This window comes from Sorex araneus, chromosome 2, assembly GCF_027595985.1.
Source record: "Sorex araneus isolate mSorAra2 chromosome 2, mSorAra2.pri, whole genome shotgun sequence".
Classification (NCBI taxonomy): domain Eukaryota; kingdom Metazoa; phylum Chordata; class Mammalia; order Eulipotyphla; family Soricidae; genus Sorex; species Sorex araneus.
This window is the reverse complement of record NC_073303.1, coordinates 234577912-234599425: the sequence shown is the minus strand read 5'-3', so window position 1 is coordinate 234599425 and position 21514 is coordinate 234577912. Positions and strand designations below refer to the sequence as shown.

The following is a 21514-nucleotide window of genomic DNA, read 5'->3' as shown; positions in this document are numbered from 1 at the left end:
GTGAACCTGCTGGGCACAGAGGTCGGCAGCATCCTCCACGTGGACCTCAATACGAGGCATCGGGACCCAAGCACCAAGGAGCAGATCAAGAACTTCACCATCCTGGTGAGAACGGACCTGGTGGGAGGGACTGAAAAGAGATCCCGCCCTCAGGGGAATCGGATAGGAGAGACTGGAAGTAAACGCCGCCCTAAGGAAGTCTGATAGGAGGAGCTGAAAGAAGACCCCACCCCCAGGAGGATCTGATAGGAGGAACTGAAAGGAGACCCTACCCCCCAGGAGGATCTGATAGTGGGAGGACAGAGAGGAGACCACGCCCCCAGGAAGGTCTGATAGCGCACTGGAAGGAGACCACGCCCCAGACGGTCTGGTGGAAGAAACTGAGATCAGACCCTGCCCCCAGTGGGTGTATGATAGGAGGGGTTGAGAGCAGGCCCTATCCCCAAAAGAGTTTTCATAGGAGGGCTGAGAGCAGACCCCTCCAATCCGAACTCAGGCCCTATTATCGGAGGGTCAGGACTTGAATGAATTCCCCACCAACCCCGACCATCTGGGTTTTATGGGAGCTACCTGGGACAAACTCAGTCCAAAGTGCTGAACCTGAGACACTGTGACAATCTCTTGGACTGGGCCTGCCCCAAGGAAGGGCTATTTCTACCCTTCTCTTCTCGGACTTCTTTGCTTCCAAGATCCTGAGTAAGGGTCAGATTGTAGACGCCAGATACCAGCCAAGAAGTCGTGGAAGCGTCTACACGACAGCCGTCATTGATGTGACCCCTGACATGTTGCCCTCCATTCGTATTGTGGCCTTCTACCTACTGCCCCCAGGGAGGACAGGTGGGGACCCTGAACTGGTGTCTGATTCGTTATGGATCGACGTGAACGACAGGTGTATGGGAACGGTAAGTCACACTCCCTGAGGTTGTATGGCACCTTCATGAGTCAGGGGGCATGCCCAGTTGACTGACTCCTAGTAAGGGCACAGGTGGGAAAAGGAAATAGTGTGGCCTTAAGAGCTCAGCCCAGAGCAATAGTGCAGCGGGTAGACAACCTGCCTTGTACACAGCCAACCTGAGTTCGTTCTCCAGCACCCCAGAGGGTTCCCAGAGCCCCAGCAGGAGTGATACCTAAACCCAGAACCAGGAGTAAACCCTGAGCACATCCAGGTGTGGTTTAAAAACCAAAAGGAAAAGAGAAGGGAGGGCTGAACCAGGAGACTGGTGAAGGTTGCATACAAGTGTGTGTTGCTGGAACTGGGCTGGTGGAGTTCCCTGAACCTCTCTGTATAGAGGATGAATTTAAAATAAGCTGGGATGGGGGTGGGCTTGGTGTCTTTTTTCTGGACCAGCTGGAGATTGGATTGAAGAATGAAGACTCTAGGCTGAGTTTATCACCTCAGAGCAAAGTGGAACTGAAGGTCACGGGCAATGCAAAGGCCACAGTTGGGCTGCTGGCGGTGGACAAGGCTCTCTATGTCCTGAACAGCAAACACAAGCTCACACAGAAGAAGGTGAGAGGACGTGGGCTTTGGGACAAGAGGCAGCCTGGAGATTTTGTTCTGTTTTATGTTGTTTTGAAGTCATTCCTGGTCATGCTCAGGGCTTACTCCTCGCTCTGTTCTTAGGGATCAGCCCTGGTGGTGCTCAGGGAACCCTCTGGGATGCCAGGATCAAACCTGAGTCATCTGTGTGCATGACAAGCACCCTCCCTGCTGTCCTATCTCTACAGCCCCAGTGTCCTGGAAATTTCTAGCTAGAGCCTCAGTTACTTCAGCTCCAGATGGACAACATCAGGGAGTGGTTCAAAGGGCTGAAGTACATGCTTTATATGTGGGATGCTGGGCTTGATTCCCGGCACTGCAAGGTTCCCCGAGCACCTCCTACAGCAGCCCCTGACACTGAGTAGCCCTGAGCACTGTTGGGCATGGTCCTTTTTAAAAGGGGACAATATCAATGTGTGTGGGTATTCCAGGCACCAATGCATAACAGAGACTGGCATGTGGTAAGGGCTTAATATAACGGTGATAGTGAGAGAATCAATGGAGACAATTTTAATCACATTTCCTATCTCCCTGGTGGGCAGGGAATTTTACTGGCTCAGCATCTGGCTTGCTCTTTTAACCCCAGGTCTGGGATTTGGTGGAGGAGCATGATATTGGCTGCACAGCAGGCAGCGGGAAAGACAGACTCGCTGTGTTCAAGGATGCTGGACTGGACTTAAAGTTGAGCACGGGGATGGACACTATGGCAAGCTCAGGTACAGGCAAAAGGGAGGTCCAGAGAAGATGGGGGGAGCAATGGAAGCACCATGGAGTGGTTGAGCTGAGAACCTGCAACTTAAAATAGCCCCACTCACAATTCCTCTGAGTCTCCATGACTCTGTCCATGAAATGAGTATGATGCTGTTTGTTAGACAGCTGGCAGCCCGAGGGAGGAGAGCTTAAAGTGCGGAAACACACATGCAGTATGTGTGAGAACCCTGGTTTGACCCCTATCACCAGTTGGCCCCAGAGCACTACTGGATACAGCCCTGGTGTCCCTGGGCATTGCAATGTATGGTCCTCCAGGACTATGAGGCTCAAGCATTGGGCCTTATGGCAGGCACAGCATGACCAAGGATCACTGGGAGGGCCCCACCCCCAGGCACCCAATTACTATGCACTGTAGCACTGCAGCACTGTTGTCCCCGTTGTTCATTGATTTGCTCAAGCGGGCACAAGTAACGTCTCCATTGTGAGGCTTGTTGTTACTGTTTTTGGCATATCCAATACTCCACGGGGAGCTTGCCAGGCTCTGCTGTGTGGGCAGGATACTCTCGGTAGCCTGCCAGGCTCTCTGAGAGGGATGGAGAAATCGAACCCGGGTTAGCCACAAGCAAGGCAAATGACCTACCTGCTGTGCTATTGCTCCAGTCCACCAATGTATATTAACAAACTCAATTTACTTTATGCATTCAATTGACAACAGAGGCATCCAAAAGGTACTGTATGTGAAGTGTAAATAAAATCCGAAATGCCCCAAAAACCTACAGCCTCAAGCAGCACACAGAAAGCAGCGAATAACATCTGTCCTGTTGATTACAGAGCCTGTAAAAATATGAGAACACTCCTTCTGATGCTGCTTCGACCACAATGAGGCAGCTTCAAAATGAATCAACACTAACCAGAAAATATGCCCTTTGAAGGAAACCAAAAAAAACAAAATAGGGATCAGAAAGATAGTCCAGGGGTTAAGGCATCTGCCTTGCATGCGGCTGGTCCTGCTTCGAGGTTTACTGTAGACCACAAGGTCCACGGAAGACCACCAGGAACAGTATCCAACAGAAACCCAGGAGAAGCCCCAAGCACTGTGGGAATCTGGCCCCTAGCCACATCCATTTTTTTTTTTACTTTTGAGTTATGCCTAGTTGTGGTCAGGGGTTACTTGTGGCTCAGTGCTCAGGAATCACTATCACTATCACTCCTGGCGGTGCTCGGATGGGATGCCAGGGGTCGAACCGAGATCAGCCTGTACAATGCAAGTGCCTCCAGGCTGAATAAAGATAGATTTTTCATCTCCCTCTCAGAATGCAGGTTCCATATAGCGTACTGCACTACCATACTCCAAAATGCTGTCTCCCCAGGCCCTTCTGCCAGGCACCGAAATGAAAGGCCGAATGAAGGGAGATGATTCTGTTGTATCTCACTGGCCCAGACACTCAGTCACATGATCCCACAGAGGCTCAAGAAAGACCAAGGACTGTTGTTACTTCATGATCTAGAAAAGATGGAGCTTTAGGGGCTGGCAGGTGCAGCAGGGGAGGTATTTGCTTTGCACACATCCAACCCGGATTCGATCCCCCGGCACCCCATAGAATCCCCCAAGCACTACCCGAAGTACTTCCTGAGGGTAGAGCCAGAAGAAATCCCTAAGCACTGCTGGGTGTGGCCCCCAAAACAAATCACTGTATCACTGTCATCCCGTTGCTCATCGATTTGCTCGAGCGGGCAGCAGTAACGTCTCCATTTTGAGACTTTTTTGTTACTGTTTTTGGCATATTGAATACACCATGGGTAGCTTGCCAGGCTCTGCAATGTGGGCCAGATACTCTTGGTAGCTTACATGTGGCTGACCTGGGTTCGATTCCCCAACAAAAAGATGAGGTTTAAGAGACAGGAGCGATGGAGCTATAGTATAGCAGGGAGAGTGTCTGCCTTACATGCAGCTGATCCAGGTTCACTTCCCGGCATCCTATAGGCCCCCTGAGCCTGTAGGAGTGATCCTGAGTGTAGAGCCAGGAATCAGTCTTGAGCTAATTGGCCCAGACACTCAGTCACATGATCCACAGAGGCACAAGAAAGGCCAAGAACTGTAGCTGCTTCATGATCCAAAAAGATGGAGCTTGAGGGACTAGCAGGTATAGCAGGGAGGGTATTTGCTTTGCACACATCCAACCGGGGCTTGATCCCCACACTGGGTGTGGCCCCCAAACAAGCAAACAAAGATGGAACTTTAGGGGTTAGGGGAGGGCTCAAAAGACAGAATGTGCGGCTGGAGCAATAGCACAGCGGGTAGGCTGTTTGCCTTGCACGCGGCCAACCCAGGTTCGATTCTCAGCATCCCATATGGTCCCCAGCACTTCCAGGAGTAATTCCTGGATGCATGAGCCAGAAGTAACTCCTGAGCATTGTCAGGTGTGACACAAAAAAGCCAAAAAAAAAAAAAGACAGAGCATGGGATTGACATGCAGTGGCCTGTGGTCTTCCCCAGCACAGTGTACTTCCCCAACTACTGCTGGGAGTGGCCCCTGGGCACCTAACCTGGGGTACAGCCTGAAAACCATCAGGTGCAGCCCAATCCCAATGCCTCCCCCCAAAAGAAGATAGAGGTTTCATTGTCACAGACTAGAGGGAAGAAAGGAAAATGGGACCAGAGCTACAGAAAAAAACAGAGCGATACCACACGCCCTTGCCTTGCATATGGCTGCTGAGCTGGGTTCGATCCCCAGTATCCTCAGGATGCCTCAAGCCCCTGTGCTTAGTGATCCCTAAGCACAGAACCAGGAGTAAGCATGAGCACTGCTGGCTGTGTTCCCCCCCTCACCCCCTCCAAAAAAAAGTACTGGACATACATTCATACAGTTGCAATCCTGAAATGATCAGGTTTGTTGGTAAAGGTCTTCCAGCTTCTCCTCTCACTCTTCCCTCTGACCTCCAGACTGGCGATGCCCCAAGAAGCCCCCCACCACTCGTCGCCGACGGGCCCTGAAGAGGATAAAGGCCAAGAAAAATGCAGGTTTGAGCTGAAACTGAGCACGTATCCCCTGGCCCCAACCTACTGAGGCCGTCAGCACTTACTTCAGAGAACCAGGAACTGTCAGCTACTTCACATAGGGAGGGGAAAGCTTTAGGTTTGGGGGCACACCTGGTGGTGCTCAGGGCTTACTCCTGGCTCTGCACTCAGGAATTACTCCTGGTGGTGCTTGGGGGACCCTATGGGATGTCAGAGATGGAACCTAGATTGACCGTGTGCAAGGCAAACACCCTACCCATTGTGCTATCTCTCTGGCCCCCAGGAGGAGGGAACCTTTTATCACCAGCACACTGGCTGGTATTAGAGGCAGGATGTGTATTAATATCAGTTTTCGTTGCTTTAAGCTAAATTGGTACAGCTAGATCATGGAAAAATGTAAAATCCAGCAAAAGCAGACGTAAAAACCTTTTCATTTTGATCTCAACGTCATGCAAACCTCAGGGCCGGGGAGATAGTACAGTGGGTAAGGTGCTTGCCTTGCACAGGACACGACTGATCCCCACCACCACACAGGGTTCCCCAAGCACTGCAGGAGTGAGCCCAGAGCACAGCCAGGTATGCCCCCCTCCATTAAAAAAATAACAAAAAACCAAAATCCAAAAAATCTTGCAGACCTGCTGGATTCTATAAACTGTTTGTTATGGTAATTCCTCCTGTTGACAGAGGAGGAGGAGAAGGAGGAGGAAAGGAGGAGGCGGAAAAAGAAGATAGAGAGAGGGGAGGAGGAGAAAGGGCAGTGGAGAAGCCTGTGTGTGCTGTGTGATGTGACCCTGGATCAGAGTATTGACCTCTCTGAAATTCAGCTTCCCTATCAGAACTAACCGCGCCCCCCCCCCGCCCCGGGATTCTCTGTGAACCTTCAGGGTTCAGCGTCCAGCAGAGGGCCAGGGGCAGCATGTGGGGCCAGACCTCCCGGACTGAGAAGTGCGTGTCCCCCCCAACTAGCCTCTCGTGCTCCGCTAACTCCTAACTCCGCCCCACAGTGGACAAGTTCAAGACCCAGCTGGAGCGGAAGTGCTGTGAGGCCGGGCTCCGGGACAGTCCTGCGGGGCTGACCTGCGAGGCGAGGAAGCGTCACGTGCGACCCGGGCCCACCTGCGTGGCCGCATTTCTGAGCTGCTGCCACCTGTCTGAGGCTCTGACGCAGCAGGCCCTGGAGGAGCAGCTGTTCCTGGGGACAAGTGAGCAGCAGCAGCAAGAGGGACAGAGCAGAGTGGAGGGCGGGAGGTCACCGCCTCCCCCCACCCCTAACCGTGTCTGATGGGAGGAACTGGAAGTAGACCACGCCCCCAGGAAGATCTGATAGTAGGAACAGAGCCGACTCTGCCCCCAGAAAGATGTAATAGGAGGGACTGAGAAGATTCCTCCCCAAGGAGGGTCTGATTGGAGGGACTGAGAGTAGACTCCGCCCCCAGGACAGTATGATAGGAGGAACAGAGAGCAGGCTCCGCCCCCAGAAGTATCTGATAGGCGGGACTGAGAGTAGATCCCATCCCCAGGATGGTGTGATAGGAGGAAAGGAGAGCAGACTCCGCCCCCAGGAGAAGGGTCTGATAGGAGGGACTGAGAGAAGATGGGAGGGGGGGAAGCGGGAAAGCAGATCCCGCCCGCCGTAGCCGTAAAAGGGTATAATCCGAGGGACTGAGAGCTGACTGGTAGGAGTGTCTGATTGGAAGGACTGGAAGGAGACCCCGCCCATAACTACCTAATGGGAGGGGCTAAATGAGGCCACACCACCTGGTGCCTTCTGCAGGTGATGACGAAGACTATGAGTACGAGGATTTCTTCCTAGAGAATCTACCTATTCGAACCTCGTTCCCTGAGAGCTGGCTCTGGACAACATTTACCTTGCCTGAAAGCCAGTCGGGGTAGGACCATTCTGCATCGCCCCCCAGCCTCTGGTCCCTGGTCTGAGCATCAGTGAGGACTGCCAGGGTCAAGGTCGCTAAGTGGAACCTGTTTGGAACCTCCTGGTTCCCAGTTGGGTCCCACGCATATTTTGTCGCGGCCCCCCTGGACAGCTGTCCGAGTCACAGGCACTCAGCGACCCCTCCTCCTTCACAGCATCTCTCATAACATCATCGAGAAGTACATGCCTGACTCCATCACCACCTGGCAGCTGGTGGCCGTGAGCCTCAAGGAAGGCCAAGGTGAACCTCCACAGGCCAGTACTTAGGGCGGGCCAGGGAACCCGCAGCCCTTCAGCTAGCCCCTTTACCCCTGTGGGCACTCTCCTCTCTCTAGGCCTCTGTGTCTCTGAGCCCCTGGAGCTCACAGTTCAAAAGTCGTTCTTTGTGGATCTCAAGTTACCCCACTCGGTGATCAGAAATGAGCAGCTCCAGGTGCAAGCCGTGCTGTACAATTTCAGAGACCAGGCTGTGCCGGTAAAGCCCCCCTAAGGCCCTCCTCGCCCTGAGATACTGCTCAGTGCACCTTCTCATGGGGAAGGTGGGGCTGGAGAGATAGCACCGCGGGTAGGGCACTTTCCTAGCATGGAGGCTGGGCAGAGATCGATCCCCAGCAAGGCATATGGTCTCTGGAGCACTGCCAGGAATGACCCCTGAGTACAGGTGTGCACCCCCCCCAAAAAAAAGAACACTTAAAATTAAAAAAATAAAATTGGCGACCAGAGCAATAATAGTACAGCTTGTAGAGATCTGGCCTTGCATGCAGCTGACTCAGGTTTGATCCTGGGCATCCCAGAGGGTCGCCTGAGCACCAGCAGGAATAATTCTTGAGTGCAGAGCAAGGAGTCACCCCTGAGCACTGCCTGGTGTGGCCCCCAAAACAAAAACAAATTTAAAAAATTAAATAATAAAGTAGGAGAGCGCTAGAGGGCTGGAAACCACCAATCTCTTTGGCAAAGCTATTTTGTCTGCGATGTTTTCCCCTTTGCCTCCTTCATGTACTGACCCGAGTGGAGGGGCGGGGGCAGCCATGATGCTTTCTGTAGTGGGGGAGGGACAGCAGTGCTCAAGAAATCGAGCGGGGGTTCCCACTGGCAATTCCTGGCCAATTGGGCAGAGGTTCAATGCAAGGTCTCGAGGATGCTGGAGGTCACCTGGGCCACCCCGGTGATGACCAGAGGCCTCCAGGGCTAACACCTGGAAGGACCTTTAGTGCCCCCAGCCATTCCTGAGGGGCCGAGTCTCTGTGTGGTGCTGGGGATTGAACCTGCGCATGCCAAGCATGCACCCTCACTCCTGTACGATCTCTCAGTCCCTGCAAGGACACATGTAGAAAGGAGAAAAAGAAGGCCCAGAGAAGTGCAGCAGCTTCCCTGAGGTCACACAGCACAAAGAAGGATCTTTGCTCTGGGGAGTCCTCATGACAGCGGGAAGCTGGGAGGACGGACATGCACCCCAACCACCACCCTGCCCCTGTCCCCAGGTCCGAGTGGAATTCCCCCACAAGGAGGCTCTGTGCAGCGCGTCCAAGCCGGGATCCCCCTGGCGTCAGAGGGTGGTCGTGCCCCCCATCTCCTCCAAGATGGTGCCCTACATGCTCATCCCCCTGGAGATCGGTCAGGTGGAAGTGGAGGTGAAGGTTGTGAGCATCGAAGCCCGGGACCACGTGAGGAAGACTCTCCTGGTCCGGGTAATAGACCTGAGCAGAGATGGGGGGAGTGGAGGGACCCTCCCCCGGCTCCCGGCTAGTCCCCGGGAGGGACAGTTGGGAGGTGGGCCTTGGTCAAGCAACAGGCCCCTGGGATGGGAGTGAGGGGGGGTGTGCACCGGGACACTCGCTCTCAGGACACTCTCCTGGGGCTGTCTGGTGCCAGGCTGGCTTCGGAGCCTTTTTGTCCTCTGTGTGCCTGTGGGGAGGATGCCTCCCCCCACAGTGCTCCCACTGCCTCCTTCGTGGGACGAGACACATCTCCATGTCCATGAGAGGGGCTGGAACGACAGCACAGTGGATAGGGCGTTTGCCTTGCGCATGGCCGACCCGGGTTCAATTCCCAGCATCCCATATGGTCCCCTGAGCACTGCCAGGAGTCATTCCTGAGTGCAAAGCCTGGAGTAACCTCTGCGCATTGCGGGGTGTGACCAAAAACAAAAAATCCATGTCCACAAGACCAGCACCGTGAAAAGCGCACACACCGCCCTGGGCCCACTCAGTGTTGTTTTTAGTAATAATAACTGGAGCGGGGGCAGGGGTCTTGAGATCCCGAGCTCCACCCCTGCTGGAGCACGACTGGGCTCCAACACCCCACCATCAGGCCCACAGCGCCCAGCTGAGGGCCGCCCAGCCCCCCAGTATCTCGGGCTGGACAGTCTGGGGTTAGAAGCACTGGCGTCGCATCCCGACAATGCTGGGTTTGTTTTTGTCTGAGGGCCACACCCAGTGAGGTCAGGGCTGACTCCAGGCTCTGTGCTCAGGGACCACTCCTGGTGGTGCTTGAGGGGGACCCTTTCGGGTGCCAGGGACTAAAGCCGGGTCAGCCTTACCCTCAGTAAGATCACACTGGCCCCTCACTGGTTGATTGGTTTTGTTTTGGGCTTGGGGGGGTTCCTTTTTGGCTTACACCCGGAAATGCTCAGGGGTCACTCCTGGCTCTGTACTCAAGAATCCTTCTGGCAGTGCTCAGGGGACCCTATGGAGTGCTGGGGATAGAACCCGGTCAGCCTCGTGCAAGGCAAATGCCCCCCCCCATACACACCACCAACTGTTCCTATAGCTCTGGACCCAACAACGTTGGTTTAAATCCCAGCACCACCTATAACCAAGACCTGACAGGAGTGATCCCTGAACACTGTGGCCCCCACAACAAAAACATGAATCAATTTTAAATCCTGGTTCATCAGAATGACTGAACACAGAGCTGGAGCAATAGTACAAAGTCCCCCAGCAGCAGAAAAAAGGAATGTAATGACAGAACGTTTTTTGTTGTTGTTGTTGTTGTTTGGTTTTTGGGTCACACCTGGTGATGCACAGGGGTTACTCCTGGCTCTGCACTCAGGAATTACTCCTGGCGGTGCTCAGGGGACCATATGGGATGCTGGGAATCGAACCCGGGTCGGCCGCATGCAAGGCAAACGCCCTACCCGCTATGCTATGACTCCAGCCCCAAGTCTTTTTTTTTTGGGGGGGGGACAGAACGTTTTAAGGACAGGAACCTCTCTGAGCCTTTTGGACTGGGAAGCCAGAAATGTTATTATTTTCTCCCTTTTTTTATAAGGAAGGCACAGAGAGGTGAAGTAGCCAGTCCCAAGTCAAACAGCACAAGCGCAGAAAAGCTGAGATCTAAGCTCAGCTCTTTTTTCTTTTTCTTTTCTTTTTTTGGTGCTGTTGTTTGTTTGGGGGCCACACCCCATAGTGTTCAGGGCTCACTCCATGCTCTGCACTCAGGAATTACTCCTGGCAGTGCCGGGGTGACCCTATGGTTTGCTGGGAATCAAACTCAGGTCGGCCACAGGCAAGGCAAACGCCCTCCCCACTGGACTACAGCTCCGCCCCATCCCGTGTGCTGTGCCCGTGTTGTTCTTCCCCCTGTTGCTACAGAGCGGGCCTTTTTCTGCTTCCTACAGCCTGGGGGGCATATAGAGAAGAATTCCCAGAGCTTCCTGCTGAGCCCTGAAGGTTGGTAGGAACTGGGGGCTGCATGGAGGGTGGAGGGAGGGGCTGAACCGAGGGCGCTGACGGAGTGCACAGACCCTGCTTGGTCCCCTCCATGTGCCCATCACCTGAAACTGCTTGTGATGTCCCCAACGCCGTGCGCTGGGTGGGGGCAGGACAGACCCAGACAATGAGGCTGCCCCGGAAGGACATCCAGAACCAAGTGCCCGGCACCGAGGCTGAAGTCTTCATCAGTGTCCAAGGTGCGGACAGGGATGGGGGCGCGGGGCGGGCGGAGAGGACCACTCCATGGCTGACACCCCTCACCGTGCCCAGGGGACATCCTGGCGGAGACCGTCCTGGGCAGCCTGACCCCTCTAGAGCACAGGAAGCTACTGAGCATCCCTACAGGGTGCCCCGAGCAGACTCTGAGCTCCCTGGCATCCCTCGTCCTGCTGACCCAATACCTGGACACCACCGGCCAGTGGGGCAAGGTTGGGGTGGAGCTCCGGGACCAGGTGGCCAAGAACATCGTCAGCGGTGAGTGTCCCGTCCCGGGCAGGGCCGGGGACGGAGAGTGATCCCCCGACAAAAATGCCCAGACTCTGACCGCCTCCCAGATCTGGCCCCCAGGGGCCCACCCCAAACAGGCGCCTCCTGGGGACTCCAGGATGACACTTGGAGTTGCTGTTATCCCCCAGATAACAAAGCTATCCCCACCCCAAGAGTGACAGGGTCATCTTCCAGAGGACCCTATCTTCTCCCAGGCTGACCCAGACGCCCCAATTCCCTCCAGGATGACCCAGATACCCCAACTTACCCGAAGCAACGGTTTCCATGTTTGCTTCCCCTTTTCCGCCCCCAGGGAGCCCCCCATCAAAGAGAAAACTCTAGAGGAACCCAGGCGAGGGTGTTCTGGTAGCCTGATCATACCTAAATAACCATATCTCCCCGGGTGACATTCAGCACCCCCAGGTACCAGACACAGGGCCCCCCACTTCCCCAGTGAGGCCAGACTCCAGCCTCCAGCTATTTCCACCAGAAACGCCCAGTACTGGCCCCGAGAGAGGACAGCAGAAGGACACCCGCCTTGCACAAGCTGGGCTTGATCCCCGGCACCCCATAGGGTCTCCCCAAGCCCACCAGGAGTGATCCCTGAGCTCAGAGCCAGGAGTCAGCCCTGAACACTCACGGGTGTGGCCCCCAAAACTGAAGGAAGTCCCAAGGCTGCCCCTCCAAGTCATCTCACCACCAGCCCGTGCCAGGCCCAGCGCCCCCAATATCCCAGCTCCACACATGTTCTCCTCCCCTGGCACCCCCAGGTTACACCCGCATGGTGACGCACCAGAGCGCGGACGGCACCTACCACATCAGCAAGGGCCGCCCTGGGAGCACTTGGTGAGAGCAGAGGCGGTCACGTGGTCAGAGCCCTTGGTGGTGTCACGTGGTGAGAGTGCGTGGGGTCACGTGGCAAGAGCCCTGGCCATATACTGTCAGAGCCCGCGTGGCATCACGTGGCAAGCGCCCTGGTGGTCACGTGGCAGGAATGCCTCGTGGTGCCTTGCGTGCTGGGCCGGGCACGGCCCCAGCGGGTCAGCTGCCCCCCGCCCCGGGAACGGGGAACGGGGTGTCCTCCTGAGCGGCTCCCCCCCTCCCGCCAGGCTCACCAGCTACGTGTTCCGGATCTACTCGCTGGCCCAGCGCACCACAAGCATCCCCGGACTGGACCACAAGTCTCTGTGCGCCATGGCCGACTGGCTCTGCCGGGAGAGGCAGGAGGGGGACGGCCGCTTCGTGGAGCATGGCCCCGTGGTGGTGGCCTCCATGCAGGTACCCCGGGCCCGCCACCCCGGGGCCACGGAGCGCGCTTTGGGGCTCCTCAGGAGACCCCAGGTTCCCCTAGTGTATGTGCCTCACTCGCCCGCAAGCCCAGCGGGGCCACTCCTGGCCCCCCTCACTCCTCACCCCAAGGCTGAAGTACCTGCACCCCAGCCTGCATTCCAGTTTTTTTATTGTTGTTTCAGGAGCTACACCCCGCAGTGCTCAGGGCTGACTCCTGGCTCTGCGCTCAGGGATCACTCCTGGCGGGGCTCAGGGGACCCTATGGGGTACTGGGGATTGAACCTGGGTCAGCCACGTGCAAGGGAGAAACCCTCCTGCTGTTCTTTTTTTTTGGGGGGGGTCACACCTGGCGATGCACAGGGGTTACTCCTGGCTCATGCACTCAGGAATTAACTCCTGGCGGTGCTTGGGGGACCGTATGGGATGCTGGGAATGGAACCGGGTCGGCCGCATGCAAGGCAAATGCCCTACCCGCTGTGCTATCGCTCCAGCCCCTGACTCCTGCTGTTCTTTCTCTCCAGTTTCACCACTCCAGTTTTTACCAATGGATCCTCCACCAGCCACTTTCTTTTTTGTTTTTTGGCTTTTTTGGGGAGGTCACACCCAGCGATGCTCAGGGGTTACGCCTGGCTCTGCACTCAGGAATCACTCCTGGTGGTGCTTGGGGGACCATTTGGGATGCCAGGGATCGAACCCGGGTCAGCTGCATTCAAGGCCTTACCCACTGTACTATCGCTCCGGCCCCACCAGCCACTTTCAAACACTCAGAAAGAAGGGGTCTCCCTGGCTCACAGTGCTCTCTTCTCCTGGATTACAGTGCTCTTTCGCACTCGCTCTCACTCTCCCCCCCTTCTGCACCAACCTCACCAACTCCAACTCAGCTCTCTCTTTTTCTTTTTGGGTCACACCCGGCGATGCACAGGGGTTACTCCTGGCTCACTCAGGAATTACTCCTGGCAGTGCTCGGGGAATGATATGGGATGCTGGGAATCGAACCCGGGTCGACTGCATGCAAGGCAAACGCCCTACCGCTGTGCTATTGCTCCAGCCCTCTGTCTTTTTCTGAGGCTGCCTTTTTCTGTCTTTTTCTGAGGCTTCTTCGTGATAATCGCCCCCCACCCCCTCCCATGCCCCCCTCACCCAACCCCCTTGTGCTGGGTCTTCAGACACCACCTCCTCCAGGAAGTCACCCCTGAATCCCCCAGGCCTGTTCTCTGTCATGGCACATTAAGGGTAAAATTCAAAGTCAGGGAGACAGCTTAGAGGGCAGGAGTGCGAGCCCTGCAGGAAGAGAGGCTAGGAGTTTGAATCCCACCATCCCGTATGTCCCCCCACACGCCGAGTCCTTCCAGGAATGATCCCTAAGCACAGAGCTAGGAGAAGCCTTGAGCACTGTCAGGGGTGGCTCATGAGTGTTCTGTGCCCACAGGGTGGCTACCGGGGTTCTGAGGCAGACGTGTCCCTCACAGCCCTGGTCCTGATTGCCCTGGAGGAGGGGATGGACATGTGCAAACAGAAAGTACCGGTAAGTGACAAAGAGGAGAAAGGCCAGAGACAGGATGGGGCTTAAGCACATGCCTGTGTGCTTGTATGTGGTCGACTCTGGTTCCATCCTCTGAACTGCCCGTGATCCCCCTGAACCCCACCAGGAGCAATCCCGGAGCACAGAGCCAGGAGGAAGCCCTGAGCACTGCCAGCTGGAACCCTCCCCCCCAAAAAAAAAAAACAAAGGAGCATTAGTACAGCGAGGAGGGCTCCCTGCCTTGCATGCAGCTGATCTAGGTTCAGTCCCCGGTATCCCACAGGGACCCCCGAGCCCCACCAGGAGTGAGAACAGAGCCAGGAGATGTCAGCCCTGAGCCCCTCCAGACTTGGTCCCCAAAAAAACCTCTCTCCTCTGGCCCCCACACCCTCCTCTCTCTGACTCTCTAGATTTTGCCCGCCAGCATGGAGCGTGCCCGCAGCTTCCTGGAGACGCGCCTGCCCCACATTCAAAAGATCTTTGCTACGGCCATCGCATCCTATGCACTCGCCCTCACCGAGAGCCCCCGAGCCAATGACCGTCTTCTGGATTTTGGCAGCCTCGGTGGGTGCTGAGCACCTGTTAACCATCGTACAGTCCCAGGTGGGGGGGTGGGGGGAGGGGTGGCAATTGGAGGCTGCCTCCATCCCTGCTGTGTGAGGGCTCAGCATCTACAGCTGACCTTGGCTGTGCTAGTCCTTGAGAGACCAAGGTGCAGGAGACTGACGTGATCTCTACTTGTCAGCACCCCCTGATGCCCCTGGGGGGTCCAAAGAGAGTGCAAAGGCATCACTCTGCTGTGGAGAGCGGAGAAGGCCCCGTACAACAGAGGAACCATGGGGAGTGGGAAGGGGGCACCGGAGTGATCAAACATGGGGAAAACTTTTGCCATGTACGCGGCTGACCCAGGTTCAATCCCCAGCATCGCATAGGGTTCCCAAACCCAGGAGTGATCCCTGAGCACAGAGCCAGGAGTAAGCCCTGAGCACTGCTGGGTGGGGCTGCCAAAACAGAGTACAGAGGTGAAGGCACTTGCCTTGCACGTGGCCAACCCAGCTGGGTCCCTGGCGCCTTCTAGGGTGCCCTGAGCACAGCTGGGTGTGACCTAACTCCCCACCCCTTGCCACTACACACATGCAAATAAATAAGTCAGAAGAACCCCCCCAAGAGAGCGGGTGTAGGGAGACACGGCCCAGATGGGAGTGACGAGGGCTGGAGCAATAGTCGAGCGGGGAGGGACTGCCTTGCACGAGGCCGGCCTAGGTTCGATCCCCGGCATCCCATGTGGCCCCCTGAGCTCCTCCAGGAGTGGTTCCTGAGGGCAGAGCCAGGAGTAACCTTTGAGCAGGGTGTAACCCTGTAACCCAAAAGAAAAAAAAAGCAGATTGGGGTGACAGGTTGGACTTCCCTGTGACCCAGGTAAAGCCCTGACTCTGGGGCAGCACCAGACTTTCTCCCTGTCCAGCATCGAGGCCGTGGCTTATATCCTGATGCAGAAGCTGCGGCTGGGTCTGTACAACGAGACGCACGCCATCGCCAAGTGGCTTCTGGAGCAGAGGGAGCTGGGTGGGGGCTTCCGGTCCACCCAGGTGAGAGGGCGGCGGCAGTGGCGCTCTGGCCCGGGAGCTGGCCGCGGTGCTGACGCCCAGTTGGGTGCGCTGTCCGTGGTACTGATCTACATTCCTGGGTCCCCCACCCCACAGACCACAGTAGTGGCCATCGAGGCTCTGACCCGCTACCGCCAGGTGGTCCACGATGAGGGAATCCAGGATCTCTATGTGCAGATCAGCAACCCCAAGAGGGCTCTTAACTTGGAGTGGGTCATCGACCAGAGCAACGCCTACCAGCAGCGCACAGCCAAGGTAATCCCGAGGAGAAAGTGAGTGACTCGTGCCTGTTTGAGGGCCGGGGGGGAGGGGGTTGGCTCACAGGGCTGAGAGCACAGGCCTTGCAGGTGAAAGTCCCCACTTCGATTGCTCAGCATCCACCTTATGCTTCCCCACAAGCAGTGTTAGACACACACAGCTGGGAAAATCCCAGGAGCAGCTCTGGGTGTGGCCTAACATGGAACAGAAAAGGGAAACTATGTTAGGGAGTTGGAGCCAGAGAGATAGCTCAATGGGTAGCATGCTGGCCTTTTGCATGGCCAACCCAGGTTAGATCCCCAGCATCCTATAGCATCCCCAGAGTTGCAATATTTGACAGCCTGGGAAGGAAGATCTCACCACAGTAAGAACATCTGAGCAAGGTCCTTTAGGCTAAGAAGTAGCCTTGCAGGCAGAGGAGAAAGCAGGTGCAAAGACCCTGAGGCAGGAATGTTCCCAGAGGAGCAAGGAGACTGGTGTGAGTGCAGAGACAAGAAGGGGAGGGGTAAGGTCAAGGGACCACTGTGTGGGGGAGGGCGGAGCTATAGTACATTGGGAAGGGTGTTTACCTTGCCAACTCAGGTTCACTCCTCAGCATCCCATAGGGTCCCCAGAGAAATGCCACGAGTAATTCCTGAGTGCAGAGCCAGTAGTAACACCCAAGCATTGCCAGGGTGTGACCCCAAAAGCCAAATAAAAGGGGACCTTGTGAATTGGGGGTGAGGTTTTGACTTTTATTCTAAGGGAATAGGAGCCAAACAGGGTTCTGAGTGAGAGAGGACATTATCTCAATATTTATATCAGAATAATAGCACTGCACTCTAGCACTGTCATTCTGCTGTTTATCGCTTTGATCGAGTGGGCACCAGTAATGTCTCCATTGTGAGAATTTTTGTTACTGTTTTTGGCATAATAAATACACCACGGGTAGCTTGCCAGGCTCTGCCATGAGGGCGGGATACTCTTGGTAGCTTGCTGGGCCCTCCGAGAGGGACAGAGGAATTGAACCCAGGTCGGCCGCATGCAAGGCAAACACCCTACCTGCTGTGCTATTGCACCAGCCCATGAGAACAATATAAGGCTATAATAGGACAACAGCTAAGAGAAAGTGAGTGGCAGAGTGGGCACTGTTTATTAGCCTATTATGGGAAATTGGGGGAGGAAGAGAGAGAGATGGTACAGTGCTTGCCTTGTGAGAGTACAGCAGGGAGGGAGCATGTCTTGTACGCAGCCAACTCGGGTTTGATCCCCGGCACCCCACAGGAGTGATCTGAGCACAGAGTCAGGAGTAACCCCTGAGCACCACCGGTGTGGCCCAGATACCGAAGCCTGCTTTGTATGCGGCCGACCTGAATTTGATCCCTGGTACCCCATCGAATGTCCTGCTAGGAGTTATCCCCGAGTGAAGAGTCTAGAGTAAGCCCTGAGCATCATCAGATGTGGCAGGGGAGAAAAAAAAGATCACAAGGTCCAAGGTCACACATATGCTCAGTGGAGCAGTGGTGGGCTTTGGAGGTAAAGAATGTGACAGGCTGGAAATAGCATTGAGTGGGGGCACCCTCAGCGTTCACAGGAGTGCTCAGACAGGGGGCAGGGGAATCTGGTGGGGTGCAAGGCCAGGCAGGGCCAGGATTCAGGCCTTTGCCCCAGGAGCGAGGGGCTTGAGGGGCCTGGAGCAGACAGCAAAGCACTCGCTCTAGCTCGTGGGGAAAGGGTCGGGAGGGCTGGTTAGGGGCAGAGGGACAAGGATGTCAAGACAAAGAGTCTGGGTAATAGAGGAAGGGGGGGGGCTTCTGCACCCAGGACTTTGGAAAATCTGAAAAAAACAAAAAACAAAGAAGAAAGAAGGAGGGACCAAAGCAACATCCATCACCCGCCTCCTCTGCCCCGTGTCGCGCCTTGCCCTCATTTCTCTCTCACCTCCCTTTAGTTCTCAGCTCTGGACGACCTGGAGATCAAAGCCAGCGGCAGAGGGACGGGGACGATCTCAGTAAGTCAGGGTGGGGGTCTCCCCTCAATGGCATCTTCTGGGTCCAGCTGAGACTGGGTTGCCCAGTTTACTCCCCTAAACAAAACAGAAATCAGCCGTCATTTGAGCAGCCATGGCAGAGAGCAAAGCAGACTCAGGACCCTCTCTCAGGGCTGGTGACATTGTACAGGGTTCAGGCACTTATTTACACACAGCAGACCTAGGTTCAATCCCCGACACCATCCGGAGCCCCTTCCCCCGAGCACAGAGCCAGGTGTGAGCCCTGAGCACTGCCGGTGTGGCCCCCAAAGAAACAAATTTTTAAAATGAGCTCCTCAGAGCTGGAGCGATGGTACAGGTCAGGCACTGGCCTTGCACGTGGCTAGCCCAGGTTTGATCCCTGGCATCCCACAGGGTCTCCAAGCCTGCCAGAGTGACTCTTTGTCAAGACAGAGTCTGGAGAGTAGAGGATGGGGGGCTTCGGCGCCCAGGACTTTGGAAAATCTGCAAAACCCCCAAAATAAGAAGGAAGAAAAGGCAGAGTGCAGAGTCAGGAATAACCCCTGTGCTGGGTGTGACCCAAAAAGCAAAAAAAAAAAAAAAAGGAATAACCCCTGAGGAATAACCATCAAACACACACACACACACACACACACACACACACACACACACACATAAATGAGTTTCAGAGTCAATTCCAGTCCCATCCCTGGCACCTCATGTGGTTCCCCCCAGCAACCACGAGGAGTCACTCCTGAGCACAGAGCCAGGAGTAACCCTTGAGCACTGTCAGGTGTGGCTCAAACACCGCCAAACCTCACTGCTACACAAAGGAAATTCTGAGACTCAGAGCTGGGCTGGACCTCAGATGTTCTGGATTCCACACACAGGGATTGGGGTGCGGGCAGTGCTGACTGCAGGGGCATCCCCTAGGCAGTGGGGAGGGGAGGGAAGGAGCTGAGTGCTGACACTTCTCGGGGTTCTGCAGATCGTGACCATATACCACAGGTCCCCCGAGGCCGGGGAGGACTCGTGCAACCTTTACCAACTGAACGTGACCCTCCTGCACACCGAGAAACGTGAGCCTGCGTCCAAGGAACACTCCCCCCCCCCCCCCCCGCTTTCCTTCGTCTGTTTTTGCAGTTCTGGGGATCCAGCCCGGGGCGTCAGACAAGCGAGGCATGCGCGTGGCCACTGAGCTCTGTGCCCGGCCCACACTACTTATCTTCTTTTTTATAATAATTTCATGATCTAGGGGCTGGAGCAATAGCACAGCGGGTAGGGCGTTTGCCTTGCACGCGGCTGACCCGGGTTCGATTCTCAGCATCCCATATGGTCCGCTGAGCACCGCCAGGAGTTAATTCCTGAGTGCAAAGCCAGGAGTAACCCCTGTGCATCACCGGGTGTGACCCAAAAAGCAAAATAATAATAATAATAATAATAATAATAATTTCATGATCTAGGCTAGAGCAATAGCACAGCGGGTAGGGCGTTTGCCTTGCACACAGCCGACCCGGGTTCGATTCCCAGCATCCCATATGGTCCGCTGTGCACCGCCAGGGTAATTCCTGAGTGCAGAGCCAGGAGCAACCCCTGAGCATTGCCAGGTGTGACCCAAAATTTTTTAAAAATTTTAAAAAATAATAATTTCATGATCTACTGAGGTTTTAAATTTTTCAATTTGGGAGGGGGCATTGGTTCACACCCGGCAATGCTCAGGGGTTACTCCTGACTGGGCTCAGGAATTACTCCTGACGGTGTTCAGGGGACACTATGGGATGCCGGAGATCGAACCTGGGTCAGCCGCGTGCAAGGCAAGTGCCTTCTGGCTCTACTATTGTTCCTACCCTCGCACATCTTTTTAGCTGCAGTGCTCACAGAGGGGGAGGGGATGTCGCGCCCCTGTCTGAGGTGCTCCCACACACCTGCTGGCTGGAAGTCACGTGCCGCACCGAGGCTCTCGCAGCAGAGCTGCTGGCATTGTGCTGGGCGCGCGGCAGCTCTGGGTCTTAAACTCTGGACCTTATGTGGGCAAGACTACGGATCTGACCCCTGGGCCTCGCACCCAGGGCTGGAGCCCAGCCAGCCAGGCTGTGTGTTCAGCATCAGTGCCCTGGGGCACCCTAACTGCCTCCCTTCCCTCCACAGAGACTAAGAGTGGGGAAGAGACCTTCCAGCTGCGGATAAAGACAAGGTCAGGGTGCCAGGGTTGGCCTGGGCAGAGGAAGACACTGTCCCTGGGTCCCCATCAGGACCCCTTAGCGGCTCTCCCTAGAGACACCCCGTTTTGTGGGATGTTGTTTGGGGGCCGCACCTGGAGATGCTCAGGGGTTACTCCTGGCTCTGTGCTCAGGACTCACTCCTGGCGGGGCTGGGGATTAAACCCCAGTCAGCTACATGGGAGGCAAGTGCCCTCCCTGCTGTGCTCCCGTTCTGTGCCAGCCAGCTCTGTCTCCCCACATCTGCTCCTCACTCCAGCACCCCCCCAGCCTCCATCAGGCCCTCTTCCAGGATGGAGGGCGGGATGTTGGGGGAGACTCAGGGGCCACGTGACCAGGTGTCCAGGATTCCTCCGAGCCCCACAGGTCCTCCAGGCCCTCATCTTATTCAGACATTTCAACCTTCACCCCACACCTGCTCTGATCTCCCAGCTGCCATCACTCAGGTCCACCCCTGACACCAGTTTGTGGGGTGGCGACCCTGTGCCCCAGGTTCTGTGGCAGGATTTAGGGGCACAGCTGTGAGTGAACTCATGCAGTTTACTGAGCTCACAGCTCTGGAATTGTTGAGAACACACAATAATCCATCACCAGAATCACTGTGCATGTCGCCGAGCATGTGCAAAGGCCTGGTGGCACGAAAGATTAATAGGGGCCCAGAGAAATAGTAGTTAGTAGGGAGCCTGCTCTGCACGTGACCAACCTGGGTTCCATTCTTAGCATCCCATATGGTCCCCTGAGCATTGCCAGGAGTAATTCTTGAGCACAGAGCCAGGAGTAACCCCTAAGCATGGCCACTGTGCCCACCCCCCAAAAAGAGACAGAGAGACAAAGAGCCGGATTTGGGGAAATGATGTAAGCAAGGGTGCAGCATATCAGAAATCTCTTTGCTAAAGCTGTATGATGTTGGGGGCAGAAGAGTGGTGGGATCCTGGGAGTAGGGAGTTACTGCATCCACCCAGAGGGGAGCCTGGGATGGGAGGGAGGGGGGGAATGGTCTGAAGAGAGACTGGAGCTGGAAACCCCCAGGTTCCAGGGAGAGCAGGAGGCGACCATGAGCATCGTGGAGATCTCCCTGCTCACCGGCTTCTACCCCAACCAGGAGGACCTCAAACAGGCAAGCAGTCCAACCCTCCCACGCTAAGCAGGGCAGGTAGGGCTGCGGCGCCAGCGCCACCCCACACTCCAGCGAGCACGCACCTGACCAGACAGCACCCTGGGGGGTCCAGTGCCCCCCAGAGGACATTGTG

The 21514-nt window shown here is 55.7% G+C and overlaps 1 protein-coding gene across 1 annotated transcript; it reads left to right on the top strand.

Moving 5' to 3' along the window:
• The first annotated feature begins 851 nt into the window (after window positions 1-851).
• LOC101547440 (complement C3) lies at window positions 852-21408 on the top strand. Its single transcript, XM_055124612.1, has 22 exons — window positions 852-902; window positions 1349-1510; window positions 2127-2256; window positions 5196-5273; window positions 6275-6472; window positions 7045-7159; window positions 7356-7441; window positions 7536-7675; window positions 8682-8888; window positions 10820-10871; window positions 11024-11110; window positions 11184-11387; window positions 12170-12245; window positions 12509-12677; window positions 14119-14214; window positions 14622-14775; window positions 15631-15800; window positions 15915-16073; window positions 18007-18066; window positions 19034-19124; window positions 20194-20239; window positions 21294-21408. The coding sequence occupies exons 1-22, from the start codon at window positions 894-896 to the stop codon at window positions 21406-21408; spliced, it is 2604 nt and encodes an 867-aa protein (XP_054980587.1). The 5' UTR covers window positions 852-893.
• Window positions 21409-21514: the final 106 nt, after the last annotated feature.

Bases quoted from the DNA above. Each gene is read 5' to 3' on its own strand.
- LOC101547440 (XM_055124612.1), top strand. The intron at 7,160-7,355 runs GTAGGACCATTC...CCTCCTTCACAG, and splicing joins TTGCCTGAAAGCCAGTCGGG to CATCTCTCATAACATCATCG. The intron at 10,872-11,023 runs GTTGGTAGGAAC...GGGTGGGGGCAG, and splicing joins CTTCCTGCTGAGCCCTGAAG to GACAGACCCAGACAATGAGG.